This window comes from Carassius auratus, chromosome 45, assembly GCF_003368295.1.
Source record: "Carassius auratus strain Wakin chromosome 45, ASM336829v1, whole genome shotgun sequence".
Taxonomy (NCBI): domain Eukaryota; kingdom Metazoa; phylum Chordata; class Actinopteri; order Cypriniformes; family Cyprinidae; genus Carassius; species Carassius auratus.
The window spans coordinates 2,739,681-2,763,355 of record NC_039287.1 but is presented as its reverse complement, the minus strand read 5'-3'; the positions used below and the strand labels follow the sequence as shown (position 1 = coordinate 2,763,355).

The 23,675-nt window shown below is 35.7% G+C and overlaps 1 protein-coding gene across 1 annotated transcript; it reads left to right on the top strand.

Annotated features, from left to right (window-relative positions):
* Positions 1–7,238: 7,238 nt before the first annotated feature.
* On the top strand, positions 7,239–21,777 carry LOC113062896 (C-1-tetrahydrofolate synthase, cytoplasmic-like). Its single transcript, XM_026232957.1, has 27 exons — positions 7,239–7,536; positions 7,635–7,744; positions 8,603–8,687; positions 9,732–9,791; positions 9,871–9,924; positions 10,069–10,205; positions 12,047–12,147; positions 13,202–13,338; positions 13,573–13,684; positions 13,779–13,906; positions 14,405–14,502; positions 14,631–14,804; positions 15,012–15,148; positions 15,704–15,750; positions 15,836–15,943; positions 16,016–16,090; positions 16,187–16,273; positions 16,367–16,501; positions 16,574–16,642; positions 16,795–16,906; positions 17,578–17,717; positions 17,843–17,884; positions 18,054–18,154; positions 18,421–18,598; positions 19,052–19,159; positions 19,934–20,086; positions 21,123–21,777. The coding sequence occupies exons 2-27, from the start codon at positions 7,644–7,646 to the stop codon at positions 21,192–21,194; spliced, it is 2,751 nt and encodes a 916-aa protein (XP_026088742.1). The 5' UTR covers positions 7,239–7,536; positions 7,635–7,643; the 3' UTR covers positions 21,195–21,777.
* Positions 21,778–23,675: the final 1,898 nt, after the last annotated feature.

Below are 23,675 nucleotides of genomic sequence, written 5' to 3'. Positions count from 1 at the left end.
TGATTAATGACACTATGTTCTGTAGAGCTGCTGTAGAGCTATCAACAATTTTGTTCATAATTATTATGAAATATGGCACATTTAGTTGCCAAGTAAATAAATAAATGCATGTACATGAAATGCTGATATAAGTTAGAATTATTTTTTTGTTCTGTATATTGTTTACACCTTCTGTTAAGAAAAAATAGTCTAAATACAAAACAATCTGTGTAGCAAACGAGATGAACACTAAATTGATATTACACCAATATTAATACTGAATTTGAATTAATACTGAATACCTGAGGTCATTTTCATTCGAAGGCAACAGTGTTTGTATAAAGTGAAGGTGTCCGCAGATGATCTATTGACCAATCAGAATCAAGTTTTCCAGTCGTGTAAGATGTTGATAATTACATGCACAATTAAGCTTTTGGCAACAGTCTAAGGCTAAATCATATTTTGTCAGTCAAGATATTAAAATAAAGATTTTGTTTAATGTTCTGGTTTTGAATTATAGATGGCTCATTGTACTAATTAGTGGATTACGTGCACTGTAACTCTGCCTAGAGCAAAACTCATATTCACCTTTGAACTTATTATTTTATTAATGAGTATATCTTGCACATAACAGCTAAAAGCATGCTTTATTGTGCCTTGTTCACACTTTTAAAAAGAGTATTTACCAGTTAAAAAGATAAATACACTTTTCTGTCTTTCAGTTGTATTAATTGTGTGTGTGTGTGTGTGTGTGTGTGTGTGTGAGTGTACTGTCCCTCTTTATGTTCTGTGTCATCCCTTTCATATTGAGGTTGTGAAGGGCTCAATCACTTGTTCCACAGTTCACTGGTGTTTCTTTCCATTCCTTTAACCTCTTGGGTCCTGCCATGCAATATTGATGAAATCCTTTCACTTTTTTGCTCCCAAGCCCACCTTCACCAAAATGATATTAACTATTCATATCCAATTCAATGAGAACAGACTTGCCAGTGCTTCAGGATAGCCTACACTAATGTTTCTGTCTTCTTTTTGTGTTCATTCTTATGAATATAATTTATTTTCAATTTTCTCTGTTCCTGAATTTTGCAGTACATAGGCTCAAAGGGAAAGCCATTACTAGGGCATGGAGCTCACATTGTCTCTCTGAGTCTCTATAGATAACATCTTTGAACTTAATGCTGCCTCTCTTGATATTTGACACATTTCAAAGTTAGCCAACAACTCAGAAATTCATAGAGCTGCACGATATGTTCATTATTTTAAGAGAGAATCTTAAAATGAACCTGCTCCCAGAATAAAAAAACAGCATTGGAATAAGCTAGTGTAGAAAACATTCATCCATTTTTTGTATATGGGTATATTCATAGAATTTAGGTGTCCAAAATTGAGGTACCATTGACTGATTCCTGCATAATGAATTGAGAATTTGATGGTGGAATCATAATGAGTTACATCTATTTTTAGTCAATCGCCTCGAAACCACTACAGATGAGGATACCGGGGTAAAGTAAAGTACCTGTCCATTAACAAGGGGATCCCTAATAATCGCAGTGGAGTAGGTGTGTGAGAACTTCATGCATTTGTTAGAAGATTCAACCATTTTAGTAGCCAAGTTTCCATGGGAAGATATTTGGTTACATGATGTGTAATTTTGTTTCAGTAATGGGCAAAAATAACGTTTATTCAGTAGCGGGGTAACTCAAAAAAATAGGCATTTCTTCCCCCTCTGAGAAAGTCAGAGGTATTACATCTAGTCCTGCTATCATGCTTTTACTGAAATGTAAAGCTTCACTCAAAACCATATTATCTGATAAAGTCACAGCACCTCTAATTCAAGTAAATCCTAATTTGATAATCTTAAAAAAAAAAAAAAAAAAAAACTCTTATATGAGGCAGATATAAGGTGTTTTGGAGAGTAAATGTAAGTCCTCTTCCAGATTTGCACAAGTATTATTGAAGAAGCTTCTACTTGTCGAATATTATCAGATAATGCTTAAAGTGTAGTGAAATAGCCAGATAAGTAAATGGATTTTCCTCAGACACTAACACTACAGTAGTAAGGGGTATATATATGCAGACGGAAGGCAAAAGGGCCAACAAGTGCTAAGCATCTCTCGGGGAACTCCTTCAAGACTGTTGGAAGACCATTTCAGGTAACTACCTCTTGAAGCTCATCAAGAGAATGGCAAGAGTGTGCAAAGCAGTAATCAAAGCAAAAGGTGGTTACTTTGAAGAACCTAGAATATGACATATTTTCAGTTGTTTCACACTTTTTTTAATTTATATAATTCCATATATAATTCCACATTTGTTAATTCATAGTTTTGATGCTTTCAGTGTGAATCTACAATTTTCATAGTCATGAAAATAAAGAATACTCTTTGAATGAGAAGGTGTGTCCAAAATTTTGGTCTGTACTATATATATATATATATCAGAAAAATATCAGAAAATTCATTTTGTGTTTACAGTTGTCTCTCTTTTTCTGCTTCTCTAATTTATTGCCTTCTGAATAGCCCTGACTTATATCTGACCTCCATATCTGATGCTCTTTTGCTTGACTACACAGAGCTGTTTTTTTTTTTAAATAACAAAATAAATAAAAATACAAACCAAGAGGAAGAGGACTCTGTACTGAGGGTAATCAAACCTCAATATATTCATCTCACTTCACTAACTAAGCCGTATTGTTTTTCGTTTCTTTTTTCTCAGATTGTCAATGAAATAATTCTGTGCTAAGGGTAAAGGACCACCCTATGACCCTCTTCTGCAATGGGTTTCAAAAGCTCCTCTGTATCAAGTGTTTATCAAGTAGAATATGTAATCAAAGAAGAAAGGAAATAGTGCATCACCCCTTCCCCCACCAAAAAATGGTAGAAAAATGTACAGAGAGGTACATAAGTGTCCTAAATGTATTCAGGGATTGTATCCCACTCCTCACAAACTGAAGCTCTCATTAAATACTGCTAGAAAACCTTTAAGGTTTTAAAGTGCAGTGGCTTCTTTCAGGCTTTGTCAGTGCCCATTCAGCCTCTACTTTTTATATTTTGAAAGAAAATGTCTTTATATCTAATAAACATGATTCTATAATGTGATTCAGTAATGCGTTACCAGTTCACGATTCCCCGTTGATTTCTATCATATTAGTCACTCTATGTTGTAAATGTTGTTTGCATTTCTGAATTGTGTGTGCATCTCTTGTATTTGTTTGCATTTCAGAATTTTGTATGCATTTGTGAATCTTCTGTGCTTTTTAAATTTTGTGTGTGCATTTGTGAATTTTGTGCGCATTTGTGTATCCTGTGTGTGCATATGTGAATATAGTGTGTGCATTTATCTTTATTGAGACTCTTTTGGCTCCATAATATGGGGGCTGAGGCTCAGCTGTTGATGGTTTTGAGCGAATCTTTGATTGTACCATTTTCTGAATTATAAAGTGCAATTTTTTGGTTTGTACTGTCACATTAAAGCCTGTTGATGGAAACCTGTGGCGCTCAATGTTTTCTTTTTTAATGAAGCTTGCTGGACTTTCCACAGCACACTAACATAATATATTTATCGCCATCTGCTGGATATACTCTGAATGCGTGCTCTGCATTTATCCCATCTTAAGTGCGCACACACACAGCACACACAGAGCAGTGAGCACACACACACTGTGAACACACACCGCACAGCAGTGGGCAGCCATTTTTGCTGCTGCAACTATGAAGCAGTTGGGGGTTTGGTTGCTTTGCTCAAGGGCACCTCAGTCGTGGTATTGAAGGTGGAGAGAGCACTGTACATTCACTCCACCCACCTAAAATCTCTGCGGTACAGAAACTTGAACCCTCAACCTTTGGGCCACGACTTGAAATAAGTCATGTTGTTAATTATTTTGATCCTTTAATCAGCTGCTAGGACTCTAATTCTGATGGCACCCATTCACTATAGAAGATTCATTGGTAAGGAGTTGACATGATGCTAAATTTCAAATATTCATAATTTCTTTCTGATAAAGAAACAAACTAATCTTGTACTGTAATTCATCAAATTGTAATTTCGGTAAACTATTCCTTTAACTTTCTCATAAGCATATAAATCTGATTTATGTGAATCTGCATTTAGGTTGATCTCGATTGCAGTTTTTTTTTACCCTGTAAATATTCCACACTGTCCCAGTTCAGTGACCCATTTAGGGACGTGCTATCTTACCTTTACATGCAAATTGAGACAAGTGTGTCCAGGCTGCCATCCAAGGAGAAAAAAGCACAGCTATGCCTCTAAATCACCATGTCCAGCCCATGTCTCATCTCTTCATTTCCAATGGTGATCACCACAGCTGATTTATTGCTCTATGTCTTGCTTGCTCTGTTTTATGAGGATAAAGACTTCAGTATGAAATAAGTGTGACAGAGGTGACCGGGCAAACTTGTGATTTTCACCTCAAGCAAGCACAAAGTAAATTTGCTTTCACACCCCAGGTTCTGAAATTAGCAATCTGAGTGGTGAAATGTTCTGTCCTTAGTGAATTAAAATGTAAGAGCAGAGTGCAAATAAAGTGCTCTGAGATTTCCAGTCCATTACTTTAGAGGAAAAAAAAAGAAAGAAAATGTTACAAAAGGCCAAAAGAACTCAGATAATTGGACCATCTTTGCATTTTGCAGATATTATGTCCAAGTCTGTGTGTCTCCAAGCACTGAAATCACATTAACTACTGTATTTATGTAAAACATGTACCAGTCTCTTCAACTTTCCCTCTTTGTCTGGGTTTTGGCTAGCTCATGTTTCTCTGGGGAATGCTTCCACCCTGATGAGGACATCTTTTTCATACAGGCCAATCTGCTCAACAAGTAAGCCGCCCGTATATACGCCCACACAGTTTTTAGTACGGTTAGCCTCATGCCATATGCAAGTTTGAGCTTGTCAGCAAAGGTTTGTGTGCGAGAAAACATTCAGGCTCTAGAGGAAGAGGTGGTAGAGGATCGTCACTAAACTGAGAGTATCCTTCATCACATGGGTGGAGGAAGCCCCTTTGTGAATCAAGATCACATGCAGTGCCTTCAGAATGAATTCATGTGATTGCATCAGGAATCAGGGCTTTCTCTGCCACGTCATTTTAAACAACTGAAGATGTATAATTATATTTTGAGAAAAATGCCATTTCAGCTCTTAACTGTAAGCATAAGGTCAGGTGGAGTCACATTTCTTTCTTTCTTTCTTAAAGAAAAAAACAATATTAAAGAATAATAAAACGATTAAAATAATGTTTGTGCATAATAATATCATGGCATACCATTTAAGATTAAGGATTTTAAATGTTTTAGAAGAGTTTTATGCGAGCCAAGGCTGCAAATGATTCTTTAAGAATACAGTAGAAAAATAATATTGTGAAATAATACAGTTTTAAAATTGTTTTCTATTTTAACAGATTTCACAATTTAATCCCACGATGGCAATTAATTTTCTAGAAATAACAGAAACGGCAACAAGAATTGTTGCAATGACAAATGTAATGTGTTCAAAAACATGTGTTTTATGGAAGCTGTACACTCTATGGTGAAGCTGCAAAACTATTTTATTTTGTCTTGCTTTTATGAACTTATAACCTAACACTGCTAGAGATCTTGTGTGGGTCTCGAGGGATTTGAGCAGCCTTTTCAGAAGGATTTGAAGACAAATACGAAGTACAAAATCAATGAAAACATTGAACTGGGTTTTGAAACTGATACTAACTGGTAGCCAATGCAAAGGCATTAGAGCTTTTTTACACCTCTGGCTATGGATTAACTGTGTGATTGTAATTAATTATTAATGATGTCTGTGTGCACCCCAGTGTGATCATCAGTCCAGTAGTTTCATTCAGCATTCGGTTAAGAAAACATAATTATTATTATTATTATTATTATTGTTATTATTATTATTATTATTATTTTAAACGTGTTATTGTCTGGGTTTATATTTAATAATCCACTAAATGTTCTAGAGCAGATAACCTACCACTTACTGTACATTGAAACTTAACACGATATTGCCTCCTGGTGGTCATAGAAATCTTAGCTTTTAGCTTCTGGGAGTGTTATGGCCGAAAGTTTTGGCCGTGAAATAAATTTTGGGTTTTGCAAAGTTTGCTGCTTAAGCAGTGGTGGTGTTCATTTACATTATTTCTATATTATTGTGTACAGTGATCACATGCATTGTAAATAATTGCCAAATGCTTCATTGTCCAAAAAAAATTACATATAATAATAATTTCACAGTTTTTTGATCATGACACAAAATGAGCAGCTCACATTAATTGACTAATCATATCAGCAGCCCATGTGAAGTGTGAATGAGCACTAGTCAGGTAAAATCACTATCATACTAAATAGATCGTAAATCTGTGGTCAGTCCTCAAAAGGCGAGTGGACAAGCAGAAGCTTACAAATTGTGATCAACTCTGAGAACTAATAAGACAATAATGGATCGCCATCGGTAAGGATTTGGCCCAGAAGCTAAAATCCAGCTAATATCTAAATAAGTAAAAATGTCTTTGTATATTTACACTCTGTTAAGTTTAGTCTGATTTGTTTAGTTTGAAGGCATCGTGTGAGAAGTGTTACAAAGACGAAATTGCCAGCTACCTACTGAATACAGCAGGCTAAGACTAATAAATAAATGAGTCCACAGATGGAATTCTCAAAGTTATTATTTAACAGTTTCTCACTAGAGGGAGCTAAAGTTAACAATTTTTTTTTTTTTTTTTTTTTTTTTTTTAGAACGCTGGTGGTGAAACGTGTCATGATGTTCTTGGTGTTTTTTGTTGTCTATATTTTCTCCACTCTGAATACATGTGTGATATATGTATTATCATATGCATATGTTTTAAGTCAGTTTGTTTTTCTGTGGTTGTGCCAGAAATGCATTATAAAGACTATCCATGAAATCTATAACACTGCATGCAAACTTTGAGTTTTAAGACATTGTCTATATCATTTTTAGCATCATGGCACAAATGCCTTAAAACAAACAAATGCTTATATGCGTTTGTTTGCAGGCAGCACATGAACAAAAATGCACCAGACTCTTCCCAGAGGTTGTTTGATTGACAGCTGTTTTGAAGGCTTCTGGACCGCTTACAGAGGCGGGAGAAGGAGGTACTCTGTTTTGGAGGTCACATGCTTGAGTTTTTTCACAGGCAGAAAGAAGAGGAGGAGACAGAGCTCAGAGTTCCAAGAATGTTCCTGTCCCAGCTCAGAGTATCCCTGATTGGCTGCCTGGCTCTTCGCTATGGAACAGCCCACTTCCTCCACAGCCCAGAAGTTGTATTTTAACCTCTTTGGCCCTGTGCACGCTTTTTACGCAAACCATGTGATTGCTTGAGTTGGTCTAAGCTTTGCAGCCTTGACAGGGCTCCTTTATCAGCTTGCTTGCACACTCGTATTGGAATAGTCTGGAATGCTGCAGCTGGATCCAGTGATAACACTCTGGTTTGGGAGCTGCACACTGCAGAGTTTCCTGTGACAGCAGAGGAGACGCTTGCAGAAAACAGAAAGGGAGGAGTGGCTGTGCAGGCTTTGTTTTCACGCTGGACAGGTGTTGATATATGCAGAATACTGAAGCAGCTCTATTTTCAGGTGCTTTTTTCTCTCTGTTATGTTTTCTTACTAACTTTGCCATTGTGTTGTGCTCAGTAGCTGGAGATGTTTGCCGTCACTGCCTCTGTGCTCCGGCGAGGAGCTTTGAGATACCGAGACAGCCAGCGTACCATGGCAACCATTGTATCTGGAAACAAGACTGCAAAGTGAGTTTGAGTGTATTTGAGGGCCCCTGCAGACGTAGGAATCGGGTGCATCGGGGACTCTTTTTTTAGGCTAGGGACCCCCTTCTTTAGATATAGAGATGTTACAAATTGTGTTAAATTGAGTCTTACATTTTTAGTGTGTTGCACCTGTACTATAAAAATATATTAAATTATATTATATTGTGTTATTAAGTAGATACTGCCTTTGAAAAGTTTTGAGTCAGTAAAAAAATGTTTTTAAAAAAAATATTCCATTCAGCAAGGATGCATGAAATTGATCAAACATGACACTAAAGACTTTTACATTATTGCAAAATGAATATCCTGAAAAAAAAGTTGTCACGGTTTCTACCAAAAATGTTTAGCAGCACCACTGTTTTCAACGTTGAAAGTAATAAGAAATGTTTCAAATCAGCATATTAGGATCATGTGACACTGATGACTAGTGATGGCTGATGAAAATTCACCTTTGGAATAGATAGCTTATATTAAGATAAGAAAAAAATGTTTTATTGAAACTGTAATAATATATAATATTTCTGTTTTTACTGTATTTTTAATAAAATGTATAGCCTTGGTAAGCGTAAGGACTTCTAAAGCATTTAAAAATCGTACAAACTCAAAACTTTCGTATAAAATATATAAAAATTAGTTAATATAATTATTTACATACTTTACATCTCTAATGATCTCTAATAGCAATGTATATTATGTTTTAATTGTACTTAATACATCTTATGAGAGATGTTCAGCTTTAAGATTGCAACTTAATGTAGTACTTTTGAGATCAAGCAGTAATTGAAAATACCCCCTTTGTAAGACACTTAAGTTAGATGGCATTCTTCTCTTTATGTCCAGACTGGTGAAGGATCGACTGAAGAAGGAGGTAGCAGCGATGAAGGACCAGTTCCCAGGATTCAGGCCTGGCTTGGTTGTGCTGCAGGTCGGTCTGGACCTCTCGCTCATTATATTGGCCCGTATAATAAACCTTGTGGTGATAGCTAGCTGTATAATTCTTTATCTCTCTTGACAATCTGACTCATCTTTCTTCTTTCTTCTTCTTTCTCCTTTCGCTCTACTCCAGATGGTCATTTGGTAATATGCCATTTTCTTTTCTCTCATGGTTGTGGGTGTTGTGGTAAAATATATAATCTCCCTACTGCTTCATGGTCATGTGTTGATAAATGCAAAAGTCTGCAACATGAAAGAAAGGTGTGTTAGTTTAAGGTCACCACGATAAGATAACATTGACATGGTGTGTGACTCGCATCTTGTTTCATAATATTCTCACTGCTTGAACTGTGTTGTTTTGTTGTTCTTTTAAATCTCTTTAAGTTTTTCTTCTTCTTTTAAATCTCTTTCAATCTTTTAAATATTTTTGATCTGTTTTGATCAAAACACTGTTGACCATTACATTTAAATAACCAGATTAAAGACTTTAAATAAAAAACACATTTAAATTTCAATATCAAAATGCAATATTATAATTATTATAATTATTTGTATAATTTTTATGCATTCATAAAATTTCATATATATATATATATATATATATATATATATATATATATATATAAATATTTTTTTATTAAAAAAATATATATATATATTTATATATATATATATATATATATATATATATATATATATATATATATATATATATATATATATATATATATATATATATATATAAAGCATACTTACATTTACACAAATATATATATACACACACATTTACACTTTAAGAAAAAAATGTATCTGAAATATTGCAGTATTAGATATTTAGGTAATCTGCTATTATTTTGTAATACTGGTTTAAATTATACTGTACATCTCAGTGAGTTGTCTGCTGATTCTGCTTTTATAGGACATAAAGTGTCTAAAAGTATTAGACTAACAAATATATCATTTCTACAAATTAGATCAATGAAATGTTTTTCTTATTGTCTTTGCACACTCTCATGTACCCTGTGTTTTGTGGTAGGTTGGGGACAGAGATGACTCAAACCTCTACATCAGCATGAAGCTCAAGGCAGCAGCTGAGGTTCAGTGAGCTGATTTAATAAGCAGAAATCATGTTTATCATAAACCTGTCACTGACACTGTCTCCCTCTCTTGCGTAGATTGGAATCAATGCGAACCACATTAGGCTTCCCGAGACAGCCACAGAGGATGAAGTAAGAGAAACATGCCCCAAGCAATAACAACAGTGTGATTCACCTCGTCTCGTTTTTTTGTCCTTTCTCCCTTCATATGTCCATGAGGCATTGCGTATAATTCAGGATTTGATTCTGAAGGCTGATCCCACTGATTTTCTTAAGGTCCTGCAAAGGATAGTTGCAGTGAATGAGAATCCTGCGGTCCATGGGCTCATCGTACAGCTACCGCTTGACTCTATCTACCCGATGAACACAGAGAAAGTAACTAATGCTGTGGCCCCAGAGAAAGATGTTGATGGGTGGGTGGAATTCTGTTATTTGCTTGAAATGTATGTTTGAGGAACAATACGGAGAAAACGAGCCTGACAGTGGATTTATTGTTACTAAACTTACTGAAATAGACAGGTAGTGCAGACTGCAGGCATTTTCTTCAGAAAGGCAAGTTGTTGCATTTTACACATTTCTTTTTCTTATTGTTTTATCCATTAGGCCCCTGCTACAGTGGCTCTGGTTTCCAGGTCTTATCACTCTATGTGGCTCTCTTATCTGTTTTTTCCACTCAGAGTCAGAAGGCCAAAGGCCTTTTTTGTTGATGTGTGTGAAAATTGGCCTTTTTTACTGATTTCAGATGAGTTATCTAAGTAAAAATAGTTTTAGGAGCAACTGAGACTAAAATCTGCACAAATAAGCGATATCAACCTGCAGGCTCTTGCATAGATGATTTGTACTATATGATGGCCTAATGGTTAGAGAGTCAGACTTGTAACCCAAAGGTTATATTGAGGTTTAAGGACTGGAAACTGCTGGTTATCATTTTTATAGGAAATTTCTAATAGGAAATGTGATGCAGAAAGACTGAAATCTCCAAAACTGTTTGTCAGGATTGTAATATATTTAGAGTTATATATTTCAAAATCAGTAACACAATCTCAAATCAATACTATCAATTTGATTCTTTAAAGGGTTAGTTCACCCAAAAATGAAGCCAGTGTTTTACTCACCCTCGAAGCATCCTATGTGTATATGACTTTCTTCTTTCAGACGAATCTAGTCGGAGTTATATTTAAAATAAAGTAAAATAAATAAAGTGCATGCATCCATAATAAAATGCGCCTCACATGTGCCTCACAGGATGAATAAAGGCCTCCTGTAATGAATCCATGTGTTTTTGTAAGAAAAATATCCATATTTCAAATGTAATAAACACTTTTCTCTCACTTCTGGTATTGCTCATATGTGGAAGGCATTCTGGCGGATGACGTAAGACGTAAGACGTCGTTGTGTGATTAGTGATGAAATCGGAGAGAGAACAAAACAAAACACCGGTCATGAATTAGAAGTACAAACCAAGGATTTGTAAAGAAGAATGTCGGAGGATTTTGATATAAACTAAATAAAATATATGTGAGACTGGTTTTCCTTTGCTAAAGTAATGAAACTTTTCTTTCTCTGCTATCCTAGTCACGAAACTAGCATATCTCAGAGGTGCGCGTGCTGTGGATTCATCCTACATCATCAGTCGAACGGCTTCCGCATACGACAGATAACAGAAGTTAGAGAAAAATGTTTATTACGTGTGAAATATGATTAATTTTTACAAAAATGCATGGATTCACTACAGGAGGCCTTTATTCACCCCCCAGAGCCATGTGAAGCAGGTTTTATTATGAATCGTGTGCTTTATTTGATGACTTGTGAACTGTTCAACTGCAAAACCAGCTAACTGCAATTATAGAGCTTGGAATAGTCAAGACAATTTTTTATATAACTCCAACTGGATTCTTCTGAAAGAAGCAAGTCATATACACCTAGGATGCTTCGAGGGTGAGTAAAACACGGGCTAATTTAAATTTATGGGTGAACTAACCCTTTAACTAAGATCACATGGTAAAAAAAATAAATAATTATATATATATATATATATATATATATATATATATATATATATATATATATATATTTTATTTTATTATCCTGGTTTAAAAAAATACTCTTTAGTTATTACAGTTTTTCTATATATAGATCTGATAATATGCATACGTTTCCGAAAAACTCCCTAAATGCATAGCTTTTTTTTTTTTATCTCCACAAAACATTGTAACTGTATATTATTTAATGTGTCTTTCTCTCTTTCTCTCAGCCTGACCAGTATAAATGCAGGAAAACTGTCTCGTGGAGATCTGGGCGACTGTTTCATTCCATGCACTCCTAATGGCTGTATGGAGCTCATCAGTCAGACCGGTGGGGAGAAATCTTGTAAAGTGCTACCCATGAGCTCTAGCTCTCATCTGTTAGAATCATAGCGTGATTATCTAGGGGGCCTTCATACTACAGCATCATCAGTGTGCAGTGTGATTGGATAGGTGCAATATCTATACACACACACACACAGATGGAGTGGTGCAGACTGATGACTGAGACGTCACCCTAAGGAAAGAAAAGAAGGATCTTTTTTTAGAAACAAACGTATGTGCGTCAGAAAAGGGCACATCGCACAAAGATAAAGAAAAGAGCTCTGATTTAATACCCAGTGAGCTTCCTTGCTGTCTACTGACTGCATGGGCTTCATCTCTAATAAGCTTACAATACTTCATTTTAATTATGTAACATTTATTATAATTAAATATTTTTATATATTGAATGTTTTTATTGGTATTTTGCTTTTAATGGAAATTCACTAATATTTCAAAGTTTGAAGTTGCTAAAATATTGGAATATGTTTTTAAAGTTTTCTATGCTCATTAAGGCTGCATTTATTTGATCAAAAACTACAATAAAACACAGTCATATTGTGAAATATTACAATTTACAGTAACATCTTTTTGTTTTAAAAATATATTTAAATATAATTTATTCCTTTGGTTGCAAACATAATTTTTTTTAGCAGCTATTACAGTCACATGATCCTTCAAAAATGATTATTAAGACCATGATAAACATCTTTACTGTCCATTTAATGCATCCTTGTTAAATAAAAGAATTAATTTCAAAAAAAAAATTGACTTTTGGTCAGGGGTGTCATTGTGCATTGTGCATCTCGAGTATATGAACAGTATATTGTAATGTACAACCTAAATTTCTGTCACCGCGTCAACAGTCTTGTATTTTTAAAGCTGAGCTTGTTGCAATGCATTCTGCCTTCTCCCCAAAGGCTGGATCAGATACTGCTTTACATTTTGGCTCAAACAAGGCAGCAAAATTAAAATGAGACCTTTAGAACAAGATTTTTGTCAATAGTGCATGTTAAAATGCTCACTGGGTTTTGGAACAGAGCAAGTGTGATTCATGTGTGCAGGTTTGAGTGTGATGGGGAAGAATGCTGTCGTGATCGGCCGCAGTAAGATCGTCGGAGCTCCAATGCACGATCTGCTCTTATGGAATCACGCCACAGTGACCACCTGTCACTCAAAGACCCTTGACCTTGCTGAACAGGTTGCTTTCTTCTGCTTCTCTCAGGCTCTGTTTTAAATCCCTGTTGTCCGTTTTGAATATGAGCAATTCTCAAGCTAGATTTTACAACAAAGACTCTGTTCTTAAAAAAGTGAAAAATGAATTTAATGTTTGCTTTATCGATATTTAGTACAGACCTTGACCTGGCATGCAGTTTGGTTTAACAAAAGGAGTAGGTGAATGTTGGAGTAACTTTCAGTTTCTTGTTTTCTTTAGGTGGGCAGAGCAGACATCTTGGTTGTGGGTGCTGGCAGAGCTGAGATGGTGAAAGGAGAGTGGGTGAAGGAGGGGGCGGTGGTCATAGACTGTGGTATCAATCATATACCAGGTCTCTCTGCTTGACTCTATCTATATGTTTGAAACAGTCATGGATGATCAAATAGCTGCTGGTTTCAGCTCACATGTTTACCTTTGACTCACAGACAGCAGCAAAGCCAGTGGGAAACGGGTGGTGGGGGATGTGCACTACCCTTCAGCAACAGAGCGAGCTGGATACATCACCCCAGTGCCTGGTGGAGTCGGGCCCATGACTGTAGCCATGCTGATGAAGGTATCATATCAAGAGCAAATGACAACTCTTACTGACAAATGAATGCTGTAAGCTGCTTTGCATTTACATTCCTTTGAACAAGCTTTCAGTAAAGAACTGAAAGATGTTAATGTCGCAAATAAAATTTTTAGAACTGTTTCAGTTGTTGCTGTACTGATATAAAATTTGGCCAATACAAATAAGCTGATAATTATTTTCATTTTACATTAGATATTGAAAAGCTTTTTTGTTTTGTATATTTAAATTACAAGATACGACTATTAACAATTATTTTAAATGCTACGATTGAATTTATGCATCAAAACACTATTTATATATACTATAATATATACACCGTAAATTTATTCACTACATTTCAAAGGTTTGGAGTCAGTACAGTACATTTTGAAAGAATACTTTTATTCAGCGAAGATGAAAGGACTTATAACAATACTGTACAATATGAAAAGGCTTGTTTTTTTACAAATATTTATGCTTTCTCATTTGGGTTTTGACCAGAATACAGTGGAAAGTGCAAAGCGGTTTCTGCAGAAATACACTCCAGGAAAATGGAACATAAAGTACACAAAGAAGAATCCCCTAGAGCCTCAGCCGAGGTACAGTTGTGGCTTGCAGCATGCTTATATAAAGATTGTTTCATTTAAGAATATACTGAAAAGTGCATCATTGCACTTTAGTGACTCTTGCTGACCCATTCGTGCTGATGCATATTTCATTTTCTCAGTGATGCTGAAATCTCCTATTCATGCCAAAGCAAAACAATTGGTCAGCTTGCAAGAGAGGTGGGCTTGTTTTCTGAGGAAGTGGAGCCATATGGAAGGAGCAGGGCTAAGATACGACTGGATGCTCTGAAACGCATGGAGAAAGAGCCTGATGGGAAATATGTGGTTGTCACTGGGTAGGATACATCCTGAAATATAATTATGTGCATTAGCATAATCTTATAGTGTAGTAACTTTCCACAAGCACAAAATGGAACCTTACAACACTTTATTAAGCCTGGTTAACACACCGCATTCACACCCAGCTCAAGCTCTGTCGTCGAGCGATTCGTCAAACAAACATAATGCTTTCAAAGTCATTCATTTTGTGTTACTGTGACCAGAATTACTTCTACTCCATTGGGTGAGGGAAAGCGGACCACCACTCTCGGACTGGCTCAGGCTTTAGGGGCTCACCTGAATATCAACACTTTTGCCTGTGTGCAAGAGCCTTCCCCAGGATCCTTTTTTGGTGCTAGGGGTAAGTGACACCCCCCCCCCCATTCTACTACTACTAAGTCATAAGTATGAGATAACAAAAAGTCAAAACAACAACATAAAATTCATAATTATGACTTGCAAAGTTGAAAGTCAATAAAAGTCTGAAATTATGAGATCTCATATCTGTGACAAAAAGTTACAATGATGATAAAAGTCGATAGTCACACAAAGACAAAATTATGGTATAAAAAAACAACTGTTGAAATTGTGATTAAAAGATTTTAAAAATCAAATTTATGAGACACTAAATCGTAATTATGCTATAAAGTCATTTGCTTATTTACAATCTCATTTATTAGTGTGAAAGCCAGTTTCGATTTTGTGAAATGTTTGTGGAACGTTTCAAACATTTGTGAATTTCTCATAAATGTGAATTTAGTTCTTGCAGTGCAGCTTTATATCTGACAATGTTTCATGTTTCTTATTTTAAGCGTTTTCCACAAAACTAGCAATTACCCATTTTATTTTAGACTCAAAAAGTGGAGCAAATTGTATTGTTTTTTCTCTTGAGGTCATGGTTTCATTTTGTTCACAGGGATTGCTGTTGGAGGTGGATACTCTCAGATTATCCCGTTGGAGGAGGTATGTTTGAGACCTTGTAGCAGAGATTTGAAAGCATCTATTTCATCAAATGGAACCTGAATATCTTCCAAAACATTGATCCCAGGTCAGCCTTCAGTCTTTAGGCCAGAATGCGCTCATCTCTGCTGCCAGTAGGGTTGTGATGGACACTATTAAAGCACATGCTCACTATGAGTCCAAGCTCTCTGAGAAGGTCAGATTGTGTTTGATATGTGTGTTTGTACAGTTTGCATTTGGTATGATCTCACACGTTTATATCTTGCAGGCTTTATTTGACTTATTGGTTCCTCTCAGAGAGGGGCAAAGGTCCGTTTCTCAAGCCCAGCTTAATCGACTGACGGTAAGTCATAGAAAACACAGTCTATAGTAAGATATTCATTTCAAAACCATTGCAGTAGTATGATGACATGGTCATGGTGTCCTTCATGACCTGTAGAAACTGGGCATTGAGAAATCCGACCCCTTGACCAGGACTGAGATAAGACGTTTTGTCAAACTGGACATTGACCCAGACACTGCAACAGTATGTATCAATATAATCATTTAATTTGGACTTTTTTCTTATCATGTATTTCGGGGTGAATTGTTGATTTCAATTGTTGTCTGTGGTGTTCAGGATTCCGGCTCTTTAGAAAACGAAATCATGGCTGTACTGTCACTCAGCAGCAGTGAAGAGGAGATGCAGCAGAGGCTGGCCAAGATAGTAGTGGCTACAAACAAATCTGGAGACCCTGTCACCACAGAGGATTTAGTATGTGTTTTCACGTGCTTGATTATGTCTGTATATGTGTGTGATCTAATCTACACAATCTTCTCCTCACAGGATGTCAGTGGTCCACTGGCCATGCTCTTGAAAGATGCCCTGAAACCTGTCTTGATGCAGACTGTGGAGGTAAGATTTAATCGCGCAAAATGTTACATGACCACTAAAATTGTCAATGTCATTTTTTCAGTAGAAATATTTTAGAATCACTGCACACAGAATCCTTATTTATTTAAACAATGTCAGATTCTGTCTCAGCACATCTCAGTCTTACTCTCTAGGGTACACCGGCGTTTCTTCACACCAGCCCGTTAGCTGATATTGCCCAAGGCAGTCCTTCCATTCTGGCAGACAAACTGGCTTTAAAAATGGTCGGATCCGAAGGATTTGTAGGTGAAAAAGCAATCCGGTTCATCTGCATATATTATATAAATTAAATCATTAACAAGTTTTCTAATCATTTTTACTGCCTAAATACTGTACATTCTTTTTGGTAAAAATTCTGCACCAATTCACTACCATTCAAAAGTTTAGGGTTAGTATTTATTTATTTTTTCCAGCAATGACATATCAAATTGACCAAAACTGATAGTAAAGGACTTTTATAATGTTTCCAAAAAATGCTGTTTTATTTGAACTTTCTGTTAAACAAAATAGCCTGAAAAATCAGTTTCTGCTAAAATATAAAGCAGCACAACCATATCCAGCATATTGCAATCATTTCTGTAGGATCATGTGACTGAAGACTGGAGTAATGGCTGCTGAATATTCAGTTTTGCCATCACCGGAAAAATTGCATTTTAAATTGTATTCAGATAGAAAAAGTTTTTAAATACAGATTTGAATTGTATTATTTTATAATACTGCTGTTTTTACTGTATTTTTTAAAAGCCTTTGTGTGCAATCTTGGTGGATGTAAGAGACTTACCAATCCTAAAACTTTTGAACAGTAGTGTACAATGATAATGAGTATAAATCACATGGTCTAGGTTAGTGTTATACAAACAACAAAAACTTCCACATTCAAACCTTGGCTAATGTAAAGCTCTTTCTTGTCTCTGCAGTCACTGAGTCTGGTCACGGGGCTGACATTGGCTTGGAGAAGTTCTTCAACATTAAGTGTCGCTACTCAGGCCTGCGGCCAGATGTGGTAGTGATAGTGGCCACTGTTCGTACATTGAAGATGCATGGTGGCGCCCCACCTGTGAGAATTTATAGACATCTCTTCATTATGCGTTCACTTCAGCCTATAACACATTAGTTGTGCTTGTTCTGAAAGAGGCAATATCTCACAATGACTTTATACTTTCTATATATTCTTGTTTATAGGTCCAAGCAGGTTTGCCCCTTCCAAAAGAGTATTCACAGGAGGTAGTACACTATTTCAATTTGTGCAATAGTTTTATGTACTATTCTGAATCTTCATATTTGTCAGGGTTAAGCCATATTACTGAATGAAAATGATGGAAAATTTGAATGACATTATGGAAGTGAGGGAAGGATTTAGTGTATTTCACTTGATGTGTTTTCTGTAATGCAGAACCTCAAGCAGTTGGAGGGAGGCTGCTGTCACCTGAAGAGACAGGTTGAAAATGCACAAGCATTTGGTTTACCAGTGATCGTAGCTGTCAACAAATTCAGGTATGATATCAAACAGCAAAGAAAAAGAACTGTCTGTCTATTTGTTACTATTTAAACATTATTATACATATCCAGCCATCCATTTTCCATACCCTCTGCAGGGTCACAAGGATTATTTTCAATATGTATACCGTTTTATTCTTTATGTCTAATTATAATGTAATATTTATATCGTATCATTTGTACACTAACTGTACAAGCCAATCCGAACCACACACAGTACTGGCACTCTGAATGAATACGGGGTCTGATTGAATTTGGCATAGCGGTGATACTGACCGTGAGCTGGAGCTGGTGTGTGGCCAGGCGATGCAGGCTGGAGCCTTTGATGCGGTGCAGTGCTCTAACTGGTCTGAGGGGGGCGCTGGAGCGCTGGCTCTGGCACAAGCTGTTCAGAGAGCTGCAAAACTACCTGGACAGTTCAGTTTCCTCTACGACACACAGGTGAGAAATGGCATAGTGTAGGTTTAAATCCCACTGAAACTGATATTAAATGTACTGTACTTTGCTTTGTGTAAAAGCATCAGCTGAATTATTATGTAGTAGAGGAAGTGAAAGTATATTTGCTTGCGGGATCATTAAATTCCTTATACAAGTAGGCTACACAGTGGAGCAGTTTTACTTTCACTTCATTACCCAGTGCCTTTGTGCTGTTCTTTCCCACACATATTCTGAGATCAATTAACACCTTATATATAGAGCTGTTTCATTACCAGCCAGTGACTTTAAATGCTTGAAATATTTTTAATTGGCAAGGCCTAAATATAACAAGCATTCAAGGAAGTCTGTATGAAAGTATGAAGCCAATGAAGCCAATGGACTTTGGCTTCTGTACGAAGCCAAAGTCCATTACTCATACTAATACATTATTAAACACAGATAAATGGCTGTTTTCAGATTCCAGCTGCCGATAAGTTAAGGACTGTGGCACAAAAGATGTATGGTGCAAAAGACATTGATCTCTCTCCAAAATCAAAAGAAAAGCTTGCACTTTATACAAAACAGGTAAGCTTCCTTTTAATTTATATAATGCAGCAGGCTAAGAAATAGCTATTTACATAAAGCTCAGATATTTGCTTATTTACAAAATGTACTTTATTAAGGAGACATTCTTTATCAAATACAGTTTATATACTAATACTGAATGTTAATTGATTTGGGTTGGACTTATTAGTGGACAGCTGAGGAAGTTACAAAGAGGACTAAAAAATATTGTATTTCATATTGTTGATGATTTGAGTTGTGTAATTTTGAAGAAATTAGTTTGACTGTTTAACATTATATGTATGCTGCTCTGCCTCAGGTGGAGTGTAACATTCTCTCTTATTCCACTTCTTTTAAGGGATTTAATGATTCACTCACCTCAAAATGTGATACGATTCACAATATTGATTTCACAATACAATTTTCTCACGATTTTTTTAACAAAATGAGATCTAAGACATATGATTAATAAAAAAGTGTCCTTTTATTATTGCTTAGACAAAATGCTTCATAATTCTTTGTGAAATTCAAATATGTTAGAAAAATATAATTAATAATTAAAATAAACACCAAATCAAATAAATAATATAAATAAAATAAATATCTTCATATAAACAAACCTGTGCTCTTTCCATTTAAAATCAGAGGCAACAACTGTATTTTAATCATGATCCAAACAAAGATGCTACATACATGCAGCGTGAGCAGTTTTTAAGCATATTTGTTTCAATTTTCAACTGGGTACATCGTTACATCCCTATTTCTTTTATCATCTTTGTTTTTCCTCTCTTAAAGGGCTTTGGGAATCTGCTGGTTTGCATAGCTAAGACACACCTGTCCTTGAGTAATGACCCCACGCTGAAGGGAGTGCCCACCAACTTCATGCTGCCCATAACTGATATCAAGGCCCATGTTGGAGCAGGTTTCCTCTGCTGTCTGACTGAATCGGTGAGCTTTATACTCCTGTATCTATAATATTAGAGCTAGATATACTACAGTTCTAAATTTGGGGTCAGCATGGTTTTAGCGAGGAATCATGCTTTAAAGACAATACTGTTGCAAAAAAAAAATCAATTTTAAACTTTTGAACTCTAATCCTGAGAAAATATGAAGCATCACAACAATTTTAGACATTTATAATAATAAGAACTGTTTCTTGAGCATTGGAATGATTGCTGAAGGATCATGTGACACTGAAGACTGGAGTAATGAAAAATCAGCTGTGCCATCACTGGAATAAACTGCATTTTAGAATGGATTAAAATAGCAAACAGACAATTTAAATTGTAATCATATTTCACAATATTCTGATCCGGTAAAAGCAGATTTGGTGAGCGTAAGCAACTTCTTTCAAAAATATTTTACTGACTCCAATGCAATTACACTGTCTCCCCAAACCTGAGGAAGGAAAAAACATAATAGTAAAGTGATTGTTGATTTCATTAAGAGTTTATGATTATTGGCTGCCCACACTAATGGAAGATAAAATAATGAGATTACATGAACACTGAGGTGTATGTCCTCTAGTCAGATGAAGTCATCGACTCATTTCTGTACTCTTCAGTCAGTCGCTCATCGGTTGAGTCTACAGTGCAAAAGAGAAAGAGAGAATATTTGGTCACACATGTTGAGGATATTTTTATCCAGACACGTTGCTAGGCTGCATGCCTGAGCTGAACATGAGCTGTTCAACAAAATCCACTGGTGGTCCAAGTGACCTTATACAACATTTATGTTCATTACAGATTACAAATATAAATCAGTTTGTCAAACCCCTCTTCAGGGTAGCAGTTATTTCCATATGCAGTTAACTTGGCTCAGTATGGTTTTGTTTAGCTTGTCAGGCTGTTGTATTAATATTATTTTTCTGTTTATTGTTTTTGTTAGCTTTTGATTGATTTGTAATGGGCTATATTATTAAGACAGCAAAATAACTCCTTTGTGATAACACCAGATTGACTAATTTCTTCAAACTCTCCAACAGACAAATACAGAAATGGATGATCCCATGTGGCCCTGTTTCCATGGCAACAACCTTTACAGTGACAGCAAGTAGCTCAATGGTTACTTGCAAAGATGCGCAAGCTGAAAGTGGTTTGATTAATGGTCAATCAAACTTTTAATAATTGGAAAGAAACAGTTTTCTTTTCACATGGCTAAATGGTTTTTAAAACCAACACAAAGTTTCTTCAGTCAAATCATTGGCATCCAAATTTTAGCACCATATGATAAAATGTAGAATATTTTCATGTTTTACTACAAGTATTATACAGATGCTTTTTTATTTGCTATATATCTTATGTACAGTGAAAATCAATTATCAGTGTCTTTTTAACTGTATGTGTTAAGTATGTAAATTTGATGAATGATGGATTTTAGGAATTCACTCCAGATCTCACAGCTATTATGCTGTGCTTCTTGATCCATAAGATATTTTTAGCCATGACTGTGCTTTAAAACCAATTGTCTGTCAGTATTTTTCTTATCGGCTTGTTTATGCTAAGTTGCCAGTATTATTGAAAGCCACATTTGAGTTCATAGATAATGACACATTGATTCTATGAGCTTGTGTAATGTCTATATGTTTACTCTATATGCTATCTTATCTGACTCAAATAAAATCTTGGCTTAGCTTTTAATGAAGTTTCTAGTTGCTATAGATACTAAGCTGCCGTCCTGATTGTTGTCTATAAATAGATAATTGTATATTTGTCCAGCTTGCTAGTCCAGTTTATTTTTAGCCTCTTCTTCAATATGTGTTACCCAACAGCCATAGCTGCCGTCCATTAGTCATTGATCACTGCCATTGTGTCTCTTACAGTTATCCGATGCTGTGTGACTAGTCACCTTTTTTTTTTCTATGGAGAAAAAAAACGTGTGTATACCATTAAAAATGCTACATAAATTGCTGTGCTGATATTGAATACGAGCTAATCAAAAATGAAACTCAACATTTTGGGGTCCTATTTTAACAAATTATTGCCATCTTGTTTTTTAATTTGGTTTAAAATGTTATTACATTCATACACTCAAAAAAATGATTTTTCACATTTGTTCACTTTACCTGAACAATTCATGTTGAATTAATGCCATTTTGGCTATTTTTCAGTTCAACATGATTGTGTCATGTTAAACCGACTTAAAACTGTGACTCATTGGTTTAACATAAAGTTTTCATTTTGAAAGAACATGTTTCAATCAAGTACCTCAAAATAAGTTTTACACTTCCCATCATGCTTTGCACAGGACTGGATATGGGGAGAGAAAATGTTGAAATAAAGTGTTATTTTATGCAGTTTTTAGTAAAATGTGATAATAAGGAGACTTTTTCATGTCTAATGCTCTATTATATGGGCATTTTAAAAGACTTTATATTAGTGTATTTTGTGCGAGTTACCGTTGTGGTGAAGTGTGGAGCTTGTGGTTGGGTTGAGGACCTGCCAAGTTAGCTAAAATTATAAAAATAGAGAAGTTGCGGCCCAATGGTTAGAGTTGAACTGGCAATCGAAAAGTTGTGAGTTCGAGTCCCGGGCCTGCAGGAATTGTGGGTGGGGGGAGGGCATGAACAGTTCTCTCTCCACCTTCAATACCACGACTTAGGTGCCCTTGAGCAAGGCATCGAACCCCCAACTGCCACCCCGGGTACCGCAGCATAAATGGCTGCCCACTGCTCCGGGTGTGTGCTCACAGTGTGTGTGTGTGTGTTCACTGCTCTGTGTGTGTGCATTTCGGATGGGTTAAATGCAGAGCACAAATTCTGAGTATGGGTCACCATACTTGGCTGAATGTCACGTCACTTTCACTTTTGTCACTTTCAATTACAACAATAAAGGTTTGAAAATGTAACATGTTTTGTCCATTTATTCAATAGAATTAAGAAAATGTAAGGTGCTTATATAAAGCAAGTAACAATAAGTTATTGAAAATGAGTAAAGTTTATGTATTATACAAGCTTAAATCACAGTTCATCAGTTTTCATATATTGTATTTAATTCATTTACGTTAACTGAACATGAAAAGGTGAAGCTTAAACAAATATTAACTTTTGCGTTGGATTTATGTGATTACATTGGATGGAAAATTGACATCTAATTGAATTAAATAAGTTTTAGCTTTTGGGGTTAATTATTTTTTTGAGTGTATAAACATGTTAAACACCATTGTTACACTTACAGAAAATCCTAAAATAAAAGGTGTTATCATATTTTAGCACATTTTGCGTTGGAAAATGAATGTTGAATGGGTCTGTCACCATGAAAATAAAGACATATTTGCCAAGTGGGATACTGAGTGTGCATCTGGCCTGTTTGATTCAGGGGTTAGTTCGGGACATTGCCACCAGGTTTATCAGTATGAGGCAGCCTATTCAAGTGAAACCCGAGTAAACACTGCCAGCCCTTAATACACTTTTGTGGTAGCTTTGTTGAGTACATTTTTTATTTTCTGGTGAGGTTTTCAAGGGCATATTTTCCTCAGACCTTTGGGACCTCACGTCACTGACCATTAGCATTGTTGCTTTTGAGCTTGAAATTATATT

Excerpts from the sequence above, each read along its gene's own strand:
- LOC113062896 (XM_026232957.1), top strand. The coding sequence starts at position 7,644 with ATGTTTGCCGTCACTGCCTCTGTGCTCCGGCGAGGAGCTTTGAGATAC. Across the intron at positions 15,944-16,015 it reads AGTCCAAGCTCTCTGAGAAG|GCTTTATTTGACTTATTGGT; the intron begins GTCAGATTGTGT and ends TATATCTTGCAG. Across the intron at positions 17,885-18,053 it reads CAAAAGAGTATTCACAGGAG|AACCTCAAGCAGTTGGAGGG; the intron begins GTAGTACACTAT and ends TCTGTAATGCAG.